Below are 21,230 nucleotides of genomic sequence, written 5' to 3'. Positions count from 1 at the left end.
CTTATATACAAGAACAGTTGAATATTGAGAAAACAACCCAGCCCAATCCAGATCAAGTCTATAAGTCTGATATTCAATACCAATCTATAAAGTCCTCTTCAGACTCATGAAACACATGTAATGACACTGAATGCAGGAAGATCACAGGTCAATGGGTGGAAAGTCTTGTGGATCTCAGTGCTGGCAGGGGCCCCCATGTGGCTCCTTCAGTTCCCAGGGCACGGGGTCTGTCAGCTTAGTGCTCTGTGTCTTGTCAGCAAAACGTCTCTCAGGGAGTGAAGAGAGAGAGAGAGAGAGAGAAGAGAGAAGAGAGAAGAGAGAAGAGAGAAGAGAGAAGAGAGAAGAGAGAGAGAGAGAGAGAGAGAGAGAGAGAGAGAGAGAGAGAGAGAGAGAGAGAGAAGTGTTTCCTGCCTCCAAGGAGGAAATCCAGGAGTTCCCAGAATTCTCAGGAGAAGGCCATGCCCACACAGAGGCCTCATTGGTTATATCTTGATTGACAGGCCAAGCTCCACCCCTTCACTCGTAATCCTCTCAAATTGACGCCAGATAATGTAACAACCACACACACACACACACACACACACACTATTTCTCTTCATTGTGTTATTCTTGGCATAGTAAATCATAGACTGTCTGATTCAAAATGGCCAGTACTAGTCCATTTCAACTCACTAATACCTAGGATACTGATCTTTATAGTTTTATTTTATTTTTTTATTTTATTAAATCATTTTATTGGGGGCTCTTACTACTCTTTTTTTTTGAGATAAAGACATTTTTTGTTTTTGTTGCTTTAATCCTTACAAGTTAAGAACACAGTTAATAATTCAAGTATGTGGTCCCCAACATACAAAGGATGACGGACACAAGAGCAACTGGAACGTCAGTACATTGTGCTTATGGTTGGGAAGTTACCTTTATCAAGTTAAACTTTATCAAGAGCAGAAAGCCACAAAATGGCTACCAGTGATAACAATGACGTACAGATAATCTGGAAAAGTGTTTTCTATATTAAGAATAGTACAAATATTCAACAACTTGAAGTCATTGAACTTACAGTTTGAAAGGAACAGCTCCTCAAATCAGTGTTGGGGCAAGGAAAATTCAGCACAGCCGCAAACTTAGTTAGTGATCTTGTCTTCAGTAACTGGGGCTCCACCCTCCTCGGAAACACTCTCCACCGGAAGCTCAACTGAAGCCACTTATACTTCAGAAGGACAAGGAAATGTTGGAATTGGTGGACTTTGAAATAGGTATGTTCTTTTATTAGCTGGGATGTATGGTCATTTGTAAAGTTGTAACCATTTTCAACATCAGTGTCTTCTGTATCTGAAACTGGGGTTGACTTCACTGCCCAGATTGCAAAAGGTGACACGGCACCCGGTGACCTGTGCATGCCACAAGCAGGAACCCGGGAGGGCGCGGATGGAAGCCAAGGGGGACACGATGTCAATTATTTATTGCAGTCTTGGGTGTGTCCTCTCCCCAGATTCTCTACTCACTTCGGAGGCATCCCTTCAACACCCTGTTCCTCTGGACACATTTGGGACACAGCAGATTGTCTTCCATATTCGGAGGTGGAAAACGGCAGGCAGGTATCAAGAAGTGAGTACTCACGCTCCCTGGTTTCTCAGGGACCCAGGCTTGTCCAGCATGAAACTGCAACCGAACCCAGCCACTTTTGTTTGCAGGGAGACTTCTCCACACACCACCTGATAGCATAAGTCTCTTGTGATTATTCCACCTCCATCTGTCCAGCGTTGCCTGAAGTTTTTGACCCGGAGGTTAGCACAGCCTCACTGTGGAGCTTGTCACCTGTAGTACTGTCTTGTCAACTGCACTGATGTCCTGCTGGAGAACAGATTCAAAGGCAGGGGCCCCTTCTTCAGAGGAAGGAGCCGCTTCAGGAGGGTTAGTCCCTTCAGGACGCTTACTCTTTTTCTGCGAACCATCTAGAGATATTTTCCCCTTGGCCACATTTGATTTTTTTTTCCAGCTGTGTCTGGACCTTGGCTTCCTTTGCTGTGGCAGGAAAATTCTGAATTTGACTTGGGTCAGCACGCTCACACAGTCGCTTATGTGCATCTCGTTTCTGGCCTTTGGCGCTCAGCTTGAATTGATGGCCTCAGGTCCGCAGGCTGTCTCGGTGAACCAGGTGATCTGGTGGCAGTTTTGATGGTAATGGAGGAATTGGAATCTTCTTTTGAGGTTTTCAAGCTGTCATTGTTTTGTGAATTTTCATTTTCTTTTAAAATTCTTTTTCGTTTAGTCACTTGGGGCCCACTGTTTTGAACAGTTGATGGTGTGCTTGGTTCATTCGTAACCCACGGTAGTTCAGGTTCTGACACTGGTTCAAAGCTGAGAGCCACACACTCTTCTACGGGCTTCTGTGGAGCTCCACTGCTTGCCTTTTGTATTCTCCATAATCAGAAAGTTGAGGTTGCCTGAAAGACAGTCCTCCTTCCAACAGAAATGGCCACAGACTCTCAGCTGTTTTTAAAAAATCATTTTATTGGGGGCTCATACAGCTCTTAGCACAATCCATGCATACATCCATTGTATCAAACACATTTGTACATTTGTTGCCATCATCATTCTCAAAACATTTTCTTTCTACTTGAGCCCTTGGTACCAGCTTCTCATTCACCCCCCCCCTTCCCTCATGAACCCTTGATAACTTATATATTTTCTTCATGTCTTACATTGACTGATGTCTCCCTTCACCCACTTTTCTGTTGTTCGACCCCTAGGGAGGGGGTTATATGTAGATCTTTGTGATTAGTTTCCCCCATTCTCCCCTCACCTTCCCCTTCCCCTCCTGGTGTTGCTACTCTCATTATTGGTCCTGAGGCGTTTATCTGTCCTGGATTCCCTGTACCCGTGGACATGCTCTGGTCTAGCCGGATATGTAAGGTGGAACTGGGGTCATGATGGTGGGGGGAGCATTCAAGAACCAGAGCAAGGCTGTATGTGCCATTGGTGCTTTGCCATTCTTTGGATGCTTCCAATAGTGCCATTATTTTTCCTGTTGAATCTTTAGTGTTTTCTGTGTATAGGTTCATATCATCTGCAAATATAATCTTACTTCTTTGCCAATTTTAATGCTATTTATTCCCTTTTCTCTTAGTGCTCTGGTTAGAACTTCCAATGTTGAATCGTAGTGGTGGTAAAGGACATCCTGTCTGATTCCCATTCTCATGGGGTATGCTTTCAGTCTCTGTTGAGAGAAATGTAAGATGTTGGTTTTGTGTACGCACGCTCATGTATGTTGAGGGATTTCTTTCTAGTCCTGTTTTGCTGAGCGTTATTATCAAAATGAGTGCTGGATCTTGTCAACTGCCTTTTCTGCATAAACGATCATCTGGTTCTTTCCTTTGATTTAGTTAAGTGGTGCCTTATGTTGATTCCTTGCCCAATGCTGAATCATTCTTCATACCGGGTATGTCTCGCCTGGATATGATTTTATGTATTTTGCTATGTTGTTGGGTTTTACTGCCTAAGATGTTTGCACTTGTGTTCATGAGTAATATTAGTTTATTATTCTTTTTGTTGGTTCCTTTGCCTGGTTTCTATATCACAGAGTGGAGTATTCTGTCCTTTTGCATAATCTTGAAACTTTATGTAGAATTGGCATCAGCTTTTCTGGAATGTTTAGTAGAATTTTCCAGCCACCAAAATCATCTAGGGATCTTTTTTTGACTTAAAAAAAAATCTGTTCAATTTCTCCTTTTGTGATGAATCTGTAATGTGTCTACAGAAATCTGTCCCTTCTTCTAGGTTTCAAATTAGTTATAGTTCCTCATAGTATTATTATGATTTTTTTAATGGAATGGGGTCCCTGCAGGAAGACACTCCAGGACCCAGAGTTTATTAATGGTGAGTTTATATAATTTTTAGGTCACATAGCCAGCAGGATTACACAAAAGGTAATTTACCATTAAAAAAATAATTTTATTGGAGGGAGGGGAAAAAAAAAGAGGACCTGATGCAAAGGGCTTAAGTGGAGAGCAAATGCTTTGAGAATGATTGGGGCAGGGAATGTGTGGATGGGCTTTATACAATTGATGTATGTATATGTATGGATTGTGATAAGAGTTGTATGAGCCCCTAATAAAATGTAAAAAAAGAAAAGAAAAAAAGAAAATGATTAGGGCAAAGAATGTACAGATGTGCTTTATACAATTGATGTATGTATATGTATGGATTGTGATAAGAGTTGTATGAGTCCCTAATAAAATGTAAAAAAAGAAAAGAGGAGAAAAAAAATGATTAGGGCAAAGAATGTACAGATGTGCTTTATACAATTGATGTATGTATATGTATGGACTGTGATAAGAGTTGTATGAGCCCCTAATAAAATGCTTTTAAAAAATTTTATCGTGGGCTTTTACAGCTCTTATCACACTCCATCCATCCATTGTGTCAAGCATATTTGCACATATATTGCCCTCATCCCTTTCAAAACATTTGCTTTCTATATGAGCCCTTGGTATCAGCTCATTTTCCCCTTTCCCGTCCTCCCTCTCATGAACCCTTGATAATTTATAATTTTTTTTCATGTCTTACACTAAACAATGTCTCCCTTCACCTATTTTTCTGTTGTCCATTCCCCTGCAAGGGGGTTATTAGTAGATCATTGTGATAAGTTCCCCCTTTTCCCCCCCACCTTCCCCTTCCCCTCTTGGTGTCACCACTCATTAGCGGTTCTGAGAGGTTCATCTGTCCTGGATTCCCTTTGTTTCAAGCTCTTATCTGTACCCATGTACATGCTCTGGTCTAGCCGGATTGGTAAGGTAGAATTGGGGGTCATGATGGTGGGTGGGGGAGGAAGCATCAAAGAACTAGAGGAAAGTTGTATGTTTCATTGGTGCTATACTGCACCCTGACTGACTCATCACTTCCTTGTGACCTTCTGTAAGAGGAAGTCCAATTGCCTACAGATGGACTTTGGGTCTCCATGCCATGTTCTACCTCATTCACATTGAAATATTTTGTTCTAGGCCTTTGATGCCTGATACCTGATTCCATTAACACCTCATGATCAGACAGGCTGGTGTGCTTTATCCATGTGGGCTTTCTTGCTTCTCAGTTAGATGGCCATTTGTTCACAGGAATACTTGTCTGCATTCTTTGCTTCAGAGGGATCTGATTGTGATGGTTTCCATGGTTTCACCCATGAATGGTGGATCCAAGCACTCTTCCCTGGTACCTTAATGGCAGTGGGGGTACAGAGAATTACTGACAAAGGACTCTTCCAGACTGGCTGAAGCTGGGAATTGAGGGACCCATCCTTCCAAGTTTTTACAAGAACTACGTTTACTGGCAGGCACAAGGGTGGTAGCTTTTCCTCCCCTTGAGTCTGGATGAGCCCACACTGATGGGATGCCTCCTGACATTGGGCTACACTTGTGGCATGTTGCTCTATGAAGGCTGCCTCAGAGTCTATAGCTGGCTCCGTTATAAGAAAAGGCCACCCGTATAAAACTTCATAGCGGCTTAAACACGTAGGCTGCTGTGGGGCAATCCTGAGACGTAACAGAGCTATTGGCAGTGCATATTTCCAGTTCAGTTGAGTTTCTTGTGTCAGTTTTCTGAGGGTTAGCTTCAGGGGTTGATTACTTCTCTCTACCTGCCCCAAAGACTGAGACCTCCTGGCACAGTGGAGACGATGTTATTCCTAAGTGTTGAGAGAGTGCCTGAGTGATTTGGGAGATGAAAGCAGGCCCGTTATCACTGCAGTGATTTGGGAAGCCCAAATCAAGGAATTACTTCTTGAAGTAATCTTTTAGCCCCTTCGTGAGCTTTCTCAGTGCAGGTGGGATATGCTTCAACCACCCGGTAAAGGTGTCTATAAACACCAGAAAATATTTAAGTCCCTGGAGAGTGGGAACTGAGTAAAATCTATCTGCCAGGCTTCCCCAGGGTAGGATCGCTTGCGCTTGAGAGGTTGAGCAAGGTGGCTTCTGAGCGCCCCCTGGGGGCTGTTGGTCTGACAGGTGAGACAATGGGAAGTTACTGACCTGATGGTTGAGGTTAAGTTGGTCCCACAGAACTGCCGAGTGAGCAGGGTCAAGGAGGGTTTATGGCTAAGATGAGTGGTGTCGTGGAAGGCTTTCACGACTTTCCACTGGAATCTTTGTGGCAAGAGGACCTTGTTGTCTTTCTCCCACCATCCATCAGGTCGAAGGCAGAATTCCTGCGTCTTCACTTGTTCCACTTCTGGCGAGTATTCTGGAAGAGAAAGCTGGTTTGGGGGAATTAGGGCATTTATGGAGGCTGAGGGGCTGGTGCCCAAGGCTGCCTGTCTGGTGGCCCCATCAACTACTCGGTTGCCCAAGGTGACTTCCGAGTCCCCCTTCTGGTGCCCTCAGCAGAGCACTACTGCCACTCCAGCTGGTCTTTGGACAGCTTCCAAGAGTGCCTCCATCTGGCTCCCTCCCATACTTGATGGGGCTTCCCTGAGTGGTTAGATAATCCTCTTTCCTGCCAGATTAAAGAGTGAGCGTGGAGAACCAAAAGCCCATATTTGGAGTCAGTAAATAACGTTAATTTCTTCCCCTCTGCTAGCTCAAGGCCTCATGAGAAGACTATGAGTTCAGCCAGCTGGGCTGAAGTTCCCAGGGGCAGGAGATTAGCTTTAATTGGTCCATCACCATTTTCAAAGCATTCTCTTCCCACTTGAGACCCTGATAGCCGCTCCCCATTTCTTCCTCCTCTCTCCCCCACCCACCCTCCCTCACAAACCCTTGATAAGTTATAGATTATTTTCTCCCTATCTTACATCATCCTCCGGCGCCCCTTACCCACTTTTCGGTTATTCATCCCCTTGGAGGGGGTTCTAGGACCTAGGTTGATCCTTGTGATCGGTTCCCTGCTTTCCCTCCCACCCTCCCCTATTCTTCCTGGTGTCTTTACTCTCTTTGTTGGCCCTGAGGAGTTTATCTACCTTGAATTCCCTGTGTTTAGGGCTCTTATCTGTAGCAGTGTGTATGTTCTGGTCTAATCTGACTTGTAAGGTAGAATTGAGGTCATGATAGTGGGGTGAAGGAAGCACCAAAGAGCTAGAGCAAAGTTGTGTGTTTCATTGGTGCTATACTGCACCCTGACTGGCTCATCTCTTCTCTGTGACCCCTCTGTAGGGGAATGTCCAATTGTCTACAGATGGGCATTGGTTCTCCATGCCATGCCACCACCACCCCTTCACCTTCGGTATGGTTTTGTTCTGGGTCTTAGATGCCTCATATGTGATCCCATTGACATCTCATGATCACACAAGCTGGTGTGCTTCTTCCATGTGGGCTTTGTTGCTTCTCGGCTAGATGGCAGCTTGTTTATCTTCAAGCTTTAAGACCCAAGATGTGATTGGAATAAGAGTTGTAGGAGCCCCTAATAAAATGTTAAAAAAAAAAAAGACCCAAGATGCTATATATTTTGATAGCTGGGCAATATCAGCTTTCTTCACCACATTTGCTTATGTACCCATTTTGTCTTCAGCGATCGTGTCAGGGAAGGTGAGCATCATAGAATGCTGGGTTATTAGCACAAAGTGTTCTTGAATTGAGGGAGTACTTGAGTGGAGGCCCAATGTCCATCTGCTGCCTTAATACTTAACAAATAGATATATGTACATAGATAAATTTCCATCTTTATATGTAAATATATTTACATATGCACATGCCTGTATTTAGATCTCTATAAGTGTCCTTTGCCTCCTAGTTCTGTTAGGTAGATTAGCCTAGGGAATTGGGAAGTCCATTTACGCATGCCCAGGAGAGCCAGCATAGGATAAAGCTGTCGGATGGGTGTTACACCTGGAGCAGCCCACCTGGGCCAAGTGACTGCAATTCAGCCAATGGGATCGACCTGGGGTCATTCACCACGCCTCCCCCGGGAACCCTTAAGAAGGCAGGAACCGAGAGGGAGAGGGGCTTGCTTGGGCGGTCTGGTCGTCTTCGTGGGAGGAGAGAGATCCTTGCCTGACCCGGAGCAGTCTCTGCCAGGCCGCATGGTCAAAGGAATCCTATGGGTGCCGCATAAAACCTGAAGCTTCTTTTAACTCTCATGAAATTCACTTGGATCATGAGCCCGGTTTTGGCGTGAAATCTTTCTCGTGCGGAGCCAAGGACCGAGGCTGAAATCTAGTCCCGGAGAGAGAGACCTTAAAGTTCTTTCCTCTATTTCCTTTTACTTTCCTCTTCTCCCACTATCATATTCGGTCTTCAGTTGGGTTTCAGTAATTCCTCTCAGCTACATTGCCCTTGATCATGTCCCACCAGGCATCCTATGTCCTCCTTGCCATCGATTTTAGATCATTTGTTGTTCTCATGTCCCTGGGCTTGTTGACACCCCCCTTCCCTTCCCCTGCCTCCCCTTCTCCCATGTCCCCCCGAGCCATCAGTCCATTTTTTTCTCCTCCAGATTGCTTATCCCGCATATCTTATCTAGATAGACATGCAGAGACAATAAGAAACACAAACACAAGACAGAACAAAACCAATGACAAAAAAAATAAACAAACCTGTAAATAGTTCCAGGTCTATTTGTTCACTTTTAGGAGTGTTTTCTGGTTGATTCTGATGGGGTGCCACGCCATGGCCCCAAAGTCTATTCTGGGTATTCCCCAGGGACTTCATTGCTTTCCCCTTGCTGCTCTGTTGTTTGCCCTTAGTGTTTCGCCCATTTGTGGTGGAGTCAGATTTGGCACAATTCCCACACTGTGTCTCCAGTGTTGTCCCCTGTAGCCCTATGGGTCAGTGAGAGAAGTCATGTCTTATGGTTGGGCCAGCCCTATGGCCCTCTCTGTGCATTGGCTGCTCTCAGTAGGAATATCATCCTCGGGGCTTGGTGGGCCAGGATGTGTTCCTTCCTTCTTCATTTGCTCCTGTGTGCTCTGATCAGACACGCCGCTGCAGTTTCAGGGCTCTTCTCAAGGGCATTCTTCTGGGTAGGGGTGTCCTCCTAGCTGGGATTGGGGAAAGCCCCGCACACCTCTCTATTAGTTCCCTGCTTCGTGCTGGTATGCTGCATTCATGTCTGGGCACACTGGTTGGAAGTCTGGCCCCTCTCTCCCTCATTATGATTCTTTTTGTGCCAGTTGTTTCTCTTATGACATCACATATTTCATTTCTTATTTGTTTTATTTGCATCTTCCCCTTTGTTAAATTTGTCAGCTGTTTGTCAATTTCATTAATCCTTTAGAACCAACTTGTAGCCTTATTTCCAATGTTTTTCTATTTCATTTATTTCTGCTTTAATCTTCATTATTTCCTTTCTTTTTTTTAACAATTTATTGGGGCTCATACAATTCTTATCACAGTTCATACATATACATACATCAATTGTATAAAGCACATCTGTACAGTCTTTGCCCTAATCATTTTTTTCTCTTTTCTTTTTTTACATTTTATTAGGGACTCATACAACTCTTACCACAATCCATACATATACATACATCAATTGTATAAAGCACATCCATACATTCCCTGCCCCAATCATTCTCAAGGCATTTGCTCTCCACTTAAGCCCCTTGCATCAGGTCCTCTTTTTTTCCCCCCTCTCTCCCCATTCCCCCCTCCCTCATGTGCCCTTGGTAATTTATACATCGTTATTTTTTCATATCTTGCCCTATCCGGAGTCTCCCTTCCCCCCTTCTCTGCTGTCCCTCTCCCAGGGAAGAGGTCACATGTGGATCCTTATAATCAGTTCCCCCTTTCCAACCCACTCACCCTCCACTCTCCCAGCATCGTCCCTCACACCCTTGGTCCTGAAGGTATCATCCACCCTGGATTCCCTGTGCCTCCAGCTCCCATATGTACCAGTGTACAGCCTCTGCCCTATCCAGCCCTGCAAGGTAGAATTCGGATCATGGTAGTTGGGGGGAGGAAGCATCCAGGATCTGGGGGAAAGCTGTGTTCTTCATCGATACTACCTCACACCCTAATTAACCCATCTCCTCTCCTAAACCCCTCTATGAGGGGATCTCCATTGGCCGACACTTGGGCCTTGGGTCTCCACTCTGCAATTCCCCCTTCATTTAATATGATATATATACATATATACATATACAAATATACATTTACACATACGCCCAAGGGACCAGGAATAAGGCATCATGCAAAAAAAAAAAAGATATAAGTGTGTGTATGTATGTGTATTTCCTTTCTTTTAATGATTGTAGGCCTTTTTTTTTCTTTTTGCTATTCTTTTTCTACATGTTGAAGATATTGGGTTAAGGTGTTGATTTGGGGTCTTTCTCCTTTCTCGATGTATGCATTCATTGCTATATATGAGGGTACCCAAAAAACCCAGAATTATGCTAGGCAGAAAGAAGTTTTTGAAGTACGTATTTTCTGAGTTATTGCACCTGGTGGTGCTCCTTGAGAAGGTTCTATTTGGTCACAGTAAATTTTTTCATGAAAGCAGTTTTGCTCAAACCTTGTTTTTTGTGATGGCCTGTCCCGACCTGAGGGAACTTCAATGCGGACCCTGGAGGAGGGAGTGGGAATTGAGGAGACAAGAGACACGAGAAATGGAGACAAGACAGTAGCCTGATCAAGTCTCGTTTATTGAGTAAAAGGCTACAGCTTATAAGGGCCAGGGAAAGGGAAACACCCTTCGCACATGTAAATTAGGCCACTTTGGTGATAGACCAATCAGGGAGTTCGGGGGAGCCTGCCCTGCCCGTGACGTCAGTAATGGCTTACCGTCTTCAACCAGGTACGCGGAGTGACATCATGTTATGCAAATCAAGTGCAGGCGCTAGATATGTAAATAGGGCGAAGACAATCTTTTACCCAATCAAGGGGAAGCAGGATATCGGTGCTTGAGCAAGAGACAGTAACAAAGTGTTCCCAAGTGAGAAACCGCGAAGCGAGCTGCTTCCTGTGAGTGGAAGGTTGTCAAAAAACAAACTGTCAGCCCCTTGTCTAAAAGGAAACAGGCAGCAATAGTAAATGGCAAAATAGAAATTTATAAGGCTCAGGCACCAAAGAGGCTATGGCCGGGCCTCATGGCTTCGGATAATGGCTATTTTAAGAGAACACTGTGCGGTTGTGAAATGTTGTTTCCTGTTTGGAAAAAAATGTTTTGATGTTGAACACAGCTTACAAGGACAGCACTATGGGGAAAACTCAGGTGTACGAGTGGTTTACCTCATTTCCAAAAATGTGAAATGTCAATTGATGACAAACCTCGTTCTGGACATCCAGAACAGATGAAAATGTCAAGTTGTAGTGCATTTGAAGTTTATTCCACCAGGTCAGACCATTAATTAAGCTTTCTATTAGAGGTTCTTAAAAGATTGCATAAGAGTGTGTGGCAAAAAAAGGCCAGATTTGTGGTGGATGGGGGACTGGTTTTGCCACCACAACAATGCACCTGCTCATGTGGCCATCTCAGTGCATTGATTTTGGGCAAAAAACAGCATGGCTCTCTGGCCCCATGAACCTTATCACTTTGCCTTGCTTTTTATGAGTTCTTTTTGTTTCCAAGAATGAAGAGGGACTTGAAAGGACAGCAATTTGACAACGGAGAAGAGGTGTCAAAAAAAACCAGGGGAGGTGCTGTCAGCCATCCAAAAACAGTTGAGTTTGAAAAATGTTTCCAAACATGGAATAGCAGATTTGACCAATGTATTAAATGTAATAGAGAGTACTTTGAAGGTGATGGATTATTTTGTAAAAATATTTAAATACAAGGAGGGGTGGCGGGGAGGGAGGGGAAAACGAGGAGCTGATACCAAGGGCTCAAGTAGAAAGAAAATGTTTTGAGAATGATGATGGCAATATATGTACAAATGTGCTTGACACAATAGATGTATGTATGGATTGTGATAAGAGTTGTATGAGCTCCAATAAAATGATTTTAAAATTTTAAATACATAGCTTTGAAAAACAATTCCATTACCCTCCCTGAGCACCCTCTTGTTTTGTCATCTGAGAACTGCTTGTATGTCCCATTAACTTTGATATGTAGTGTTTTCACTCTCATTTAACTCAAGAAATAACAAATTTTCATTTATTTATTCTCTTACCTAGTAGTTTTTTTTAAAAACATTTTATTAGGGGCTCATACAACTCTTATCACAATCCATACATATACATACATCAATTGTATAAAGCACATCTGTACATTCTTTGCCCTAATCATTTTCTTTTTTTTCTCTTTTCTTTTTTTTTACATTTAATTAGGGGCTCATACAACTCTTATCACAATCCATACATATATATACATCAATTGTATAAAGCACATCTGCACATTCCCTGCCCCAATCATTCTCAAATACCTAGTAGTTTTTAAGCAGGTTGTTATTCAGTTTTCACATCTTTTACTCCCCACCTTTCTTGTCTTCCTGCTGTTGATTTCTAATTTCATGGCATTGTGACCTGCGGGGGTAACCAGCCCCCCTCCACAATTAATTGCAGGTTTGGTAAGCACAATTGTATGGTTAAAATGCATATAAAGGTCATAGAGAGATAGAAGAGAGGGTAAAATAAAGGAGTCAGAAACATTTCATGGTAGCATGCTCACCTTCTAGACAGTCATGATCTCACCAGCCAGGTCCGGGCACAGCACAGGCTGAGAGGGCAGAGAGTCTCTCTTTATTTCTGACCAAGGCCCATATATACTTAGGGGGCGTGATTACAGGTAACCACACATGTCCCAGGAAGGGGCTATCCAATAGGCCTATACATCACAGGAAGGGGATGTACAATGAACATAAGCATGACAGGAAAGGGATGAACTAGGGGGTGTACACGTAATAGGAAGGGGAGGGACTAGGGTATATATGTGACAAGATGGGCAGACCCTAGATTCATGATGGAGGCCTAACCTTGGTCCCCCTTGAGTGGGTTTGACCTCCCTGGGCTCTCAGAGAAACAATCTACTACTATCCTTATCAGAAGGGAGTGGGTCCTACTTAGGGTAGGACAAACTATACAGTCTGATTGCTCTAGATGGCTGACAACTCTTAGGGAGAATAACTTCTGACCTACTTTTGTTGACCTCCAAGTGTATAGTCATTTGCCACATGGAGCTAGCAGCTAGGTTGGTCATATATTTGGGAGAGACAACTTGGGAGAAATCTTTCTGTATCCCACAGTGACATGCGTATTTTTATAGTATTTCAATATTTTAAAATATATTGAAGCTTGCCGTTTGGTCTAAGATATGATCTGTTCTGGATAATGTTCAGTATGCAATGGAAAGCAATGTTTATTGTGCTGCTGTCGGGTGGCATATTCTGTATGCACCCATGATATCTGGTCGGTTGCATTGCGTAGGTCTTCTGTATGTTTGTCATGTTTATTTCTAGTTTTTCTGGCCTTGATTGGAAATGGTGTGTTACAACTTACTCATATTATTTTTATGTTACCTTTAAATCCTTTAAGAACTAGATTTATATACTTTTGTTGAAAGCACTGATAGTAGTTATGTCTTTTAGTTGGATTGGCCCTTTTAGCACTCTATAATGTCCTTCCTTGCCTCTTTTGCTGTTTTTTTGACTTAATGTCTATTTTATCAGAAAGTCATATTGCTACTCCTACCCGATTTTTAGTATGAGAACTTTTACTGCACAACGGAATGTTGAAATCCGAGCTGTATGCTGCAGCGCCTGCCCTCGTGGGTTTAGGAGTTGTTCTTCACGAAATCCATGCCTACATCTGTGGTATTTAACAATTTTTCGGTGTTTCATTTGACTAATGCTGGTGGTATTTTGTCTGTTAGCTTTAGCACTCCAGTTATACTTTCTCTTGCACTTGACAGGGCAGCCACATCTGCCACAGGCCTCTTATTGCAACTGTGATGCTTTCTGAAGGGTGACATTCCCTTCATCATCCAGCTTTGGCAGCTGAGTCCAAAGAGGCTGGAAGACTCCTGCTCGTTTTGGTGTTATATATATTTTTAATTCCTTGATACTTAGTTAATTTTCTCTTTATGTCTAAAGTATGTCACTTTTTTATTGTTTTATTAGGGGTTCATACTACTCTTATCACAATCCATACACCCATCAATTGTGTAAAGCACATTTGTACATTCATTGCCCTCATCATTCTCAAAACATTTGCTCTCCACCTAAGCCCCTGACATCAGCTCATTTTACCCTTCCCTCCTTGCTTCCCCCTCCCTCATGAGCCCTTGATAAATTATTTTGTCATATCTTTCCCTGTCTGACATCTCCCTTCACCCACTTTTCTGTTGTCTGTCCCCCAGGGAGGTTATATGTAGATCCTTGTAATCCGTTCCCCCTTTCCACCCCACTGCTCCCTTACCCTCTAGGCATCACTACTCTCATTATTGGTCCTGATGGATTTATCTGTCCTAGCTTCCCTGTTTTTCCAGTTCTTATCTGTACCAGTGAACATTCTCTGGTCTAGTCAGATTTGTAAGGTAGAATTGGGATCATGATAGTGGGCGGGGGTTGGGGGGGAGAGGGGAGTGTAAGGAAGCATTTAGGAACTAGAGGAAAGTTGTATGTTTTATCGTTGCTATATCGAACCCTGACTGGCTCATCTCCTCCCCGAGAATCTTCTGTAAGGGGATGTCCAGTGGCTTTGGGTCTCCACCCCGCAGTCCCCACCTCATTCATGATATGATTTTTTGTTCAGATGATGCCTGATACCTGTTCCCTTCGACAGCTTATAATCACAGGCTGGTGTGCTTCTTCCATGTGGGCTTTGTTGCTTCTCAGCTAGATGGCCGCTTGTTTACCTTCAAGCCTTTAAAACCCCAGACGCTATATCTTTTAATAGCTGGGCATCATCAGCTTTCTTCGCCACATTTGCTTATGCACTCACTTTTCTTCAGTAATCGATCATATCGGGGAGGTGAGCACATAATATGATTTTTTGTTCTTTGATGCCTGACAACTGATCCCTTCGGCACCTCTTGATTACGCAGGCTGGTGTGCTTCTTCCATGTGGGCTTTTTGCTTCTGAGCTAGATGGCCGCTTGTTTACCTTCAAACCTTTAAGACCCCAGACACTCTATCTTTTGATAGCTGGGCACCATCAGTTTTCTTCACATTTGCTTGTTCACCCACTTTGTCTTCCAGTATGTCACTTTTGGTCAGCATACTGATGGGCCATATTATGCACTCTACTACTATCTGTTGACAGGTGCATTTAACCCATTTATATTAATTTCAATTATTGATAGGTACAAATTTACTGCTGTCCTTTTGTTGTGTGTATGTGCATCTGTATTTGGTGTGGTGTTGATAATTCCTTTATTCAATATATTTTCCTTTGCCAAGTTCATTTTGTGTGCAGGTTTTTTTATTTTCTTTGTTGCTGTTGTTTTAGTATTTACTGAAACTTTATGATTTTCTTCTTTTTTAATTTTGGTAAGATGGTTTAATTTCCTTTGAAGTTATCCTGTGATTTATTGTCTTCCCAAGTTCAGATACTTAATTTTATTTTCATATTGTCTTGACTTCCTTTCCATTTGGAAATTCTATAACCACATAATTTATATACTTTTTGCTTGTCATCATTTATATATTGAATTCTCTGGTTCTTTTCAGTGCTGTAGGTTTACTTTATATTTGATACATCTACATCTGGGTTGACACAGATGATACCATCCAGTGTCTTCTTTAAAAAATTTAATTGCAGATGCTTATAGCTCTTATAACAATCCATATATCAGTTGTATCAAGCACACTTGTATATATGATCAAGTGTCTTAATTGTGGGATTTTGTCATTGCTGGTTCTCTGTCTGAAGGAAGCTTCATCATGTCTTGTAAAGTTAGTCTAGTTTTTGCAAATAGCCTTCCTTTTTACTGATCTGCAAATTTTATAATTTTGCTGCTATAGTTAAGTCTGTGTTAACTTGGCTCATCTATGATTCTCAGTGGTTTGGTAGTTAGGATTTGTAATTTCCCATGTTGTTACCATACAACTCAAGAATAGAATAAACCGTGAGCAATCAATAGTGAAGATTTGGGTAGAATGCACCTCCCTTATTTAGGCCACAGCCCTGATGAAATTTCCTTGGGAGTAGTGTCTACTTGCTATAAAAGATCTATGGGGAACTTGCTTGCTTCTGGCTGGTCTGACCCATTGACCTCTTGGTTTTTTGGACTCTAACCAATGGCCTGTCATATTGCCTGCTGAGCTTGTGAGCTATTATCAGTTTACTGTGGCTTGCATGCCGGAGATTATGTAAGTCTGGATAGGATACATTACTGCCTTGTTCTAGTGCTAGTTTCCATCCAGACTGGCATTTGATTCGCCACTTTGGAGTCATTGGACTATATAACCAAAAAACCCCCCAAAAACCAGAGATTATGGTTTCATAAAAATTGTGTCACAGATACAAAATCAAGTGTGTTAGGCTGAGTTATCTACAGAAGCAAAACCAGTAACTGTGGGAAACAGAATCAGGAAAAGAGGGTATTTGGACAAACTCAATGTTCGTTCCTATGTTGAGTCTGGGAGGAAACCTTCATGTTCATGGGTTGGAGATGTGTTCCACTCACATTCTCCTAAGTTATTCCCCACGATGTCCCAGGTAATAATAACAATTTTTAGGTAGTACTTGCAAGCACATGGTTGCTAGTACATATGCTTTTAGGCCAGCTGCTTGCAGGGTACTTACCTGAAGGTTGTCTGCAATCTAGAGTTATCAGGCCCTATTGTCTGTCTCCTAAGTTAGGCCCACTCCCTTCTGTTAAGGATCATAGATTGTTCCTCTGGAGAAGAGTTCAGACACCAAAAGTCAAGCCAGCTCAGGAATGATCTAGATTAGGCTACCATCCTTTTAGAACCCACACATCTTATGTAGTTTCCTGTCACATGCATGTCTTTATTGCCTCCCTTTCCAATGGCATGTGTATGCATTTGGAATTGTATCCCCCTGTTATGTGTATGCTTCCAATACAACCCCTCCTGTTAATGTATGTGCTTACCACGGTGTGCATGCCCAAGATTATATAAATCTGGAAAGAATACATTACTGCCTCATTCTGGTTCCAGACTCCAGGAAGAGGTGAGCCTTTGCTAGCCTTGTTTCATGTCTCTTTCAATTACACAACCACCCCTTAGACCCATTCAATTGTGGGGAGATGGTCCCCCAAAACACACAAATAATAGGTTAAGTCCGGTCTGGTTCAAATTTGTGGGTCACATGTTAAGCTAGAGGCTTCTGACAGGGGCTGCCAACCAGTAGCATGAGGACCACAGACTAGGGAATGCAGAAAAGATGAATCTATGGTTAGCAAGCAGGTCAAGCTTGTGGTGAGTCTGTTGGCTCCCTTTAGGATAACCTTGCTTTGTCTTCCTCTAAAAAGGGACTCATCTAAGGCCAAGGAGGGCTTCACTGACTCCTATACTATTAAAAGACTCAAATGCAGACAGACCATACTTCAGTGTATTTTTAAAAAGTGTTAAAAGGTAAATACTAGTTTAACTCGTTTTAGTTTGAATGGGGAGTAAAGTGGTAGTAACCGTTTTTAAAACTGTGCATTAATTCTTTCGTATTAAATTTTATCTCATTTTGCAAAGGATTCATGTAATGACGTTTGGAAAGAAAAAAATTAAATTTGAAAAAAGCTTAATTTCAGTAATTCAAAAAAATAGGAGTAGAAGCTAAAACCATATTGTAAGTCTTACTTATACTTTGAATAATTATTTTATTCGTGCACGGATTACTCACTTGGCACCATCTTAAGAGGGACACGCAAACTTTCAAAACTTGATTATGAAACAAGTATTCAATATTTATTAACATTTTCCTTTTTAAAGTATCTTAAAACAAAGCAGCATTACTTTATTAGAATGAATGGAAATAAGGATGTTGAAAATTCAAATGATTTTCTCTCTATGTTGTCACACACACAAATTTAATTAGATACCATTATGTCTGAAAATTCTAGTCATTCATTTTAATTAAATCAGGATATTTCAAAGTGTGTTCACAACCCAGAGCTAGTACTAAGTACTCTGGAAGAAAAGGGTTCAAAATCAAGTATGGGAAGCAATGGATTAAACAGTTCTTTTTGTTCTTATAGGAAGTCTCACCACCACCACTTTATCTGGCTTGTTCCAAGTGTATTTGGTTATGCAGCCTCAGAAACAGTGGGGCAGGAAAACTCTAATTATATGTGGGAGATGATTATTTCTTGAATGTATTTTAGCAATGGCTGGCTTGAATTACTGTCTATTAAATATACAAATATTTTACTTGGTAGAGGTATTATGAATGCTTTATAGGGCAGAAAACAAATCCATGAAGTTTTTAGTGCTGTGTATCTTTATGGATACATCTACATAACATCACATCGTACTTCTGAAGAGCAGCTGGTGGGTTTGAACTCTTGACCTTTTGGTTAGCAACCCAGAGCCACCAGGCTTTCTAAAATGGGTCGATTCTGAGCCAAAGCTATAGGGTATCCTCCATTCATTACAATATAATTGGTTCTCCAATATACAAGAACAATTGAAGACAGGTAAGGCCTTTCTTAGAACAAGTCATTCAGTGGCTTTAATTATGAACCCTGAGATGTTGAGTGAGTTGTGAACGACGTATAAAGTCTTTACCACATTTTAAACATGCAAAGGGTTTCTCACCAGTATGGATCCTTTGATGAGTGGTAAGTTCTGATGCACGGGGAAAAGCCTTCCCACATTCCTTACATTCATAAGGCTTCTCCCCAGTATGAATTTTCATATGCTCAGTAAGGTGTGAACCACGAATAAAGGCTCTCCCACACTGCTTACATCCATAAGGCTTTTCACCTCTGTGAGTTCTCTGATGTTCACTAAGCTGTGAGCTATAAATAAATGCTTTGTGACATTCCTCACACTTGTAAGGTTTTTCACCTGTATGGATCCTCTGGTGACAAGCAAGCTGTGCTGAACGAATAAAGGTCTTTCCACATACCTTACATTTATACTGCTTCTCACCATGGATTTTCTGATGCTGAGTGAGGGATGCAGTACGGATAAAGGCCTTTCCACATTCTTTACATTCAAAGGGTCTCTCACCTGTATGAATTCTCAGGTGTTCACTCAGTTGTTTGCAGCCATTAAAGGCTTTCCCACATTCTGTACATTTGTAGGGTTTTACTTTAGTATGGGTTCTCTGATGCTGAGTGAGGTTAGAATTACAAATAAAGGCTTTCCCACACACTTTACATTTATAAGGTTTCTCCCCTGTATGAACTCTCAGGTGGTAAGTCAGTTGTGAGCCACGAATAAAGGTCTTACCACATTCTTTACATTTGTAGGGTTTCTCACCTGTGTGAATTCTCATGTGCTCATTTAGCTGGGAGGCACATAAAAAAGCTTTCACACATTCTTTACATCTATAAGGCTTTTCACCAGTATGAACTCTCTGATGATAAGTCAGATGTGAACCAAGAATAAAGGCTTTCCCACATTCCTTACACTCATATGGTTTCTCACCACTGTGAATTCTCTGATGGTAAGTAAGTTGTGAGATAAGAATAAAAGCCTTCCCACATTCTTTACATTCATGGGGTTTGTCACCACTATGAATTCTCTGATGGAGAGTATATTGTGAACTGTAACTGAAAGCTTTTCCACACTGCTTACATTCATAAGGCTTCTCTCCTGTATGCACTCTCTGGTGTTCAGTGAGCTGTGAACCACGAATAAAGGCTTTGCCACACACTTTACATTGGTAGGGCTTTTCATTAGTATGAATTTTCTGATGCTGAATCAGATCAGAACTACGTCCGAAGGCCTTTCCACATTCCATACACTCATATGGTTTCTCACAAGTTTGAGTACTCTGATGCTGACTACTGCCTGGCTTTTTGCTAATGGTTTTCCTATATTTCTTAACTTCAGAATGCTTTTCTTTATTATGAGTTTTCTCATGCTGAATAAGGCATGAGAGGTAGCTGAAGGTTTGTCTACAGTCCTTACAGTTGTATATTTTTTTCTTTCTAGGAATTGTCTGACAAAAGGTAAAGGATGTGTGATGACTTTGAATGGTCCTTTCTTCACGGGTTTTCACATGCCTGAAAGGTGTGCCCTGATCACTTGGTTGACTCTCAAGTTGCTCTTGGTACTCCAGAATGTCTCCTGGATGACTGGAGTCATCGTTACGGCATGGAGGTTTTCCGATGATCTCCCACTGGAGTGGGTCCATTTTATCTGGAGGTGACTTCTGGGTCTCACAGCTGGATTCCAAGTCTGTAAGGCAACAAGAAAGCAAACTCCTAGCGTTGTTGTTTTCCAGAAGAAATAAAGCTTTTACGATAGAAATGAAAACAAGTCACATAAGAATAGAATGGTTTTGTGTAAATTAAAAGGGGGAGGAAAAAGCACAATCTGAGATATTTTTCATATATAATAATTTAAAAAAATGGAAATTTATAACCAAGCCCCTCATGGGATTTGACTCCTTGGTTTGGAGGTTTAGTCATGGTTTTATGGGACACTCAGCTCATTGGCATAAAAATGTTTAGTGCTTGTGTTCCTAGTTCAAATTCATGGGCCACAGACTTTTTGAATCCATGGGACCTTGAGATTATCCTTACACCTTATACCAAAAACATCTAGTGATATATTTTTAAAAACACCCAGTAGTTACAATAAATACTAAAAAAAGGTCAGCCTTGAGCACTGAACTATCTTGTTAGGTGCTGCTGAGATGGTTTCAACTAAGTGACCCAATGTACACTGGAAGGCAACAGTGCCCATCCTCAAAATCATTTCTATACTATATCCATTGTTGCAGATACTGTGTTATTCCATCTCCTTGAAGGTCTTCACCTTTTAAACTGACCTTCTATTCTACCAAGCAGGTGTCCTTCTCAATAACTGGTCCCTTCTGAGTACATGACCAAAGTAGGTTACACAAAAATCCCATCGTCCTTGCTTGTAAGCAGTATTCTGGTTGTACAGATTTCTCTGTTATGGCAGTCCTTGGTATATTCACTATTTGCTAACATCATAATTCTAAAGCATCAATTCCTTTTCATTCTACATTATTGTCCAACTGCACATCAGGCTATTGAAAATACCATAGGTTTAGGTCAGGCACATTTTAGTCCTCAAATTGACATATTTGTTAACACTTTAAACAGGTCCTTTTCAGCAGATGTGTCCAATATGACATTTCTTGACTACTGCTTTCATGGGCATTGCATTGAGTCCAAGAAAAATGAAATCTTAACAATATCAGCTTCCCCCACCCCCGTTTAATCCAGATGTTGCTTATTAGTCTGTGTGTTATTTTGGATTTATGTTTAGA

General features: G+C 41.9%; 1 protein-coding gene and 1 pseudogene across 3 annotated transcripts in view; both read right to left on the bottom strand.

Moving 5' to 3' along the window:
- Positions 1-21,230, bottom strand: part of ZNF30 (zinc finger protein 30) — a 154,442-nt gene that overhangs the window by 42,331 nt on the left and 90,881 nt on the right. For 2 of the 3 annotated variants that reach the window (XM_075537131.1, XM_075537132.1), the window contains exon 5: positions 17,635-20,167. In XM_075537131.1, coding sequence (XP_075393246.1) covers positions 18,489-20,167 — 1,679 coding nt within the window. In that variant the 3' untranslated portion in view covers positions 17,635-18,488. Of the gene's footprint in view, positions 1-17,634; positions 20,168-21,230 lie in introns of those variants that run through there. The other variant, XM_075537138.1, reaches the window with a different exon arrangement.
- LOC142432518 (developmental pluripotency-associated protein 4 pseudogene) lies at positions 1,495-17,670 on the bottom strand (annotated as a pseudogene).

Source organism: Tenrec ecaudatus, chromosome 18 (assembly GCF_050624435.1).
Source record: "Tenrec ecaudatus isolate mTenEca1 chromosome 18, mTenEca1.hap1, whole genome shotgun sequence".
In the NCBI taxonomy this organism is placed as follows: domain Eukaryota; kingdom Metazoa; phylum Chordata; class Mammalia; order Afrosoricida; family Tenrecidae; genus Tenrec; species Tenrec ecaudatus.
The sequence above is the reverse complement of the archived record's forward strand: the minus strand, read 5'-3'. Positions and strand labels throughout refer to the sequence as shown.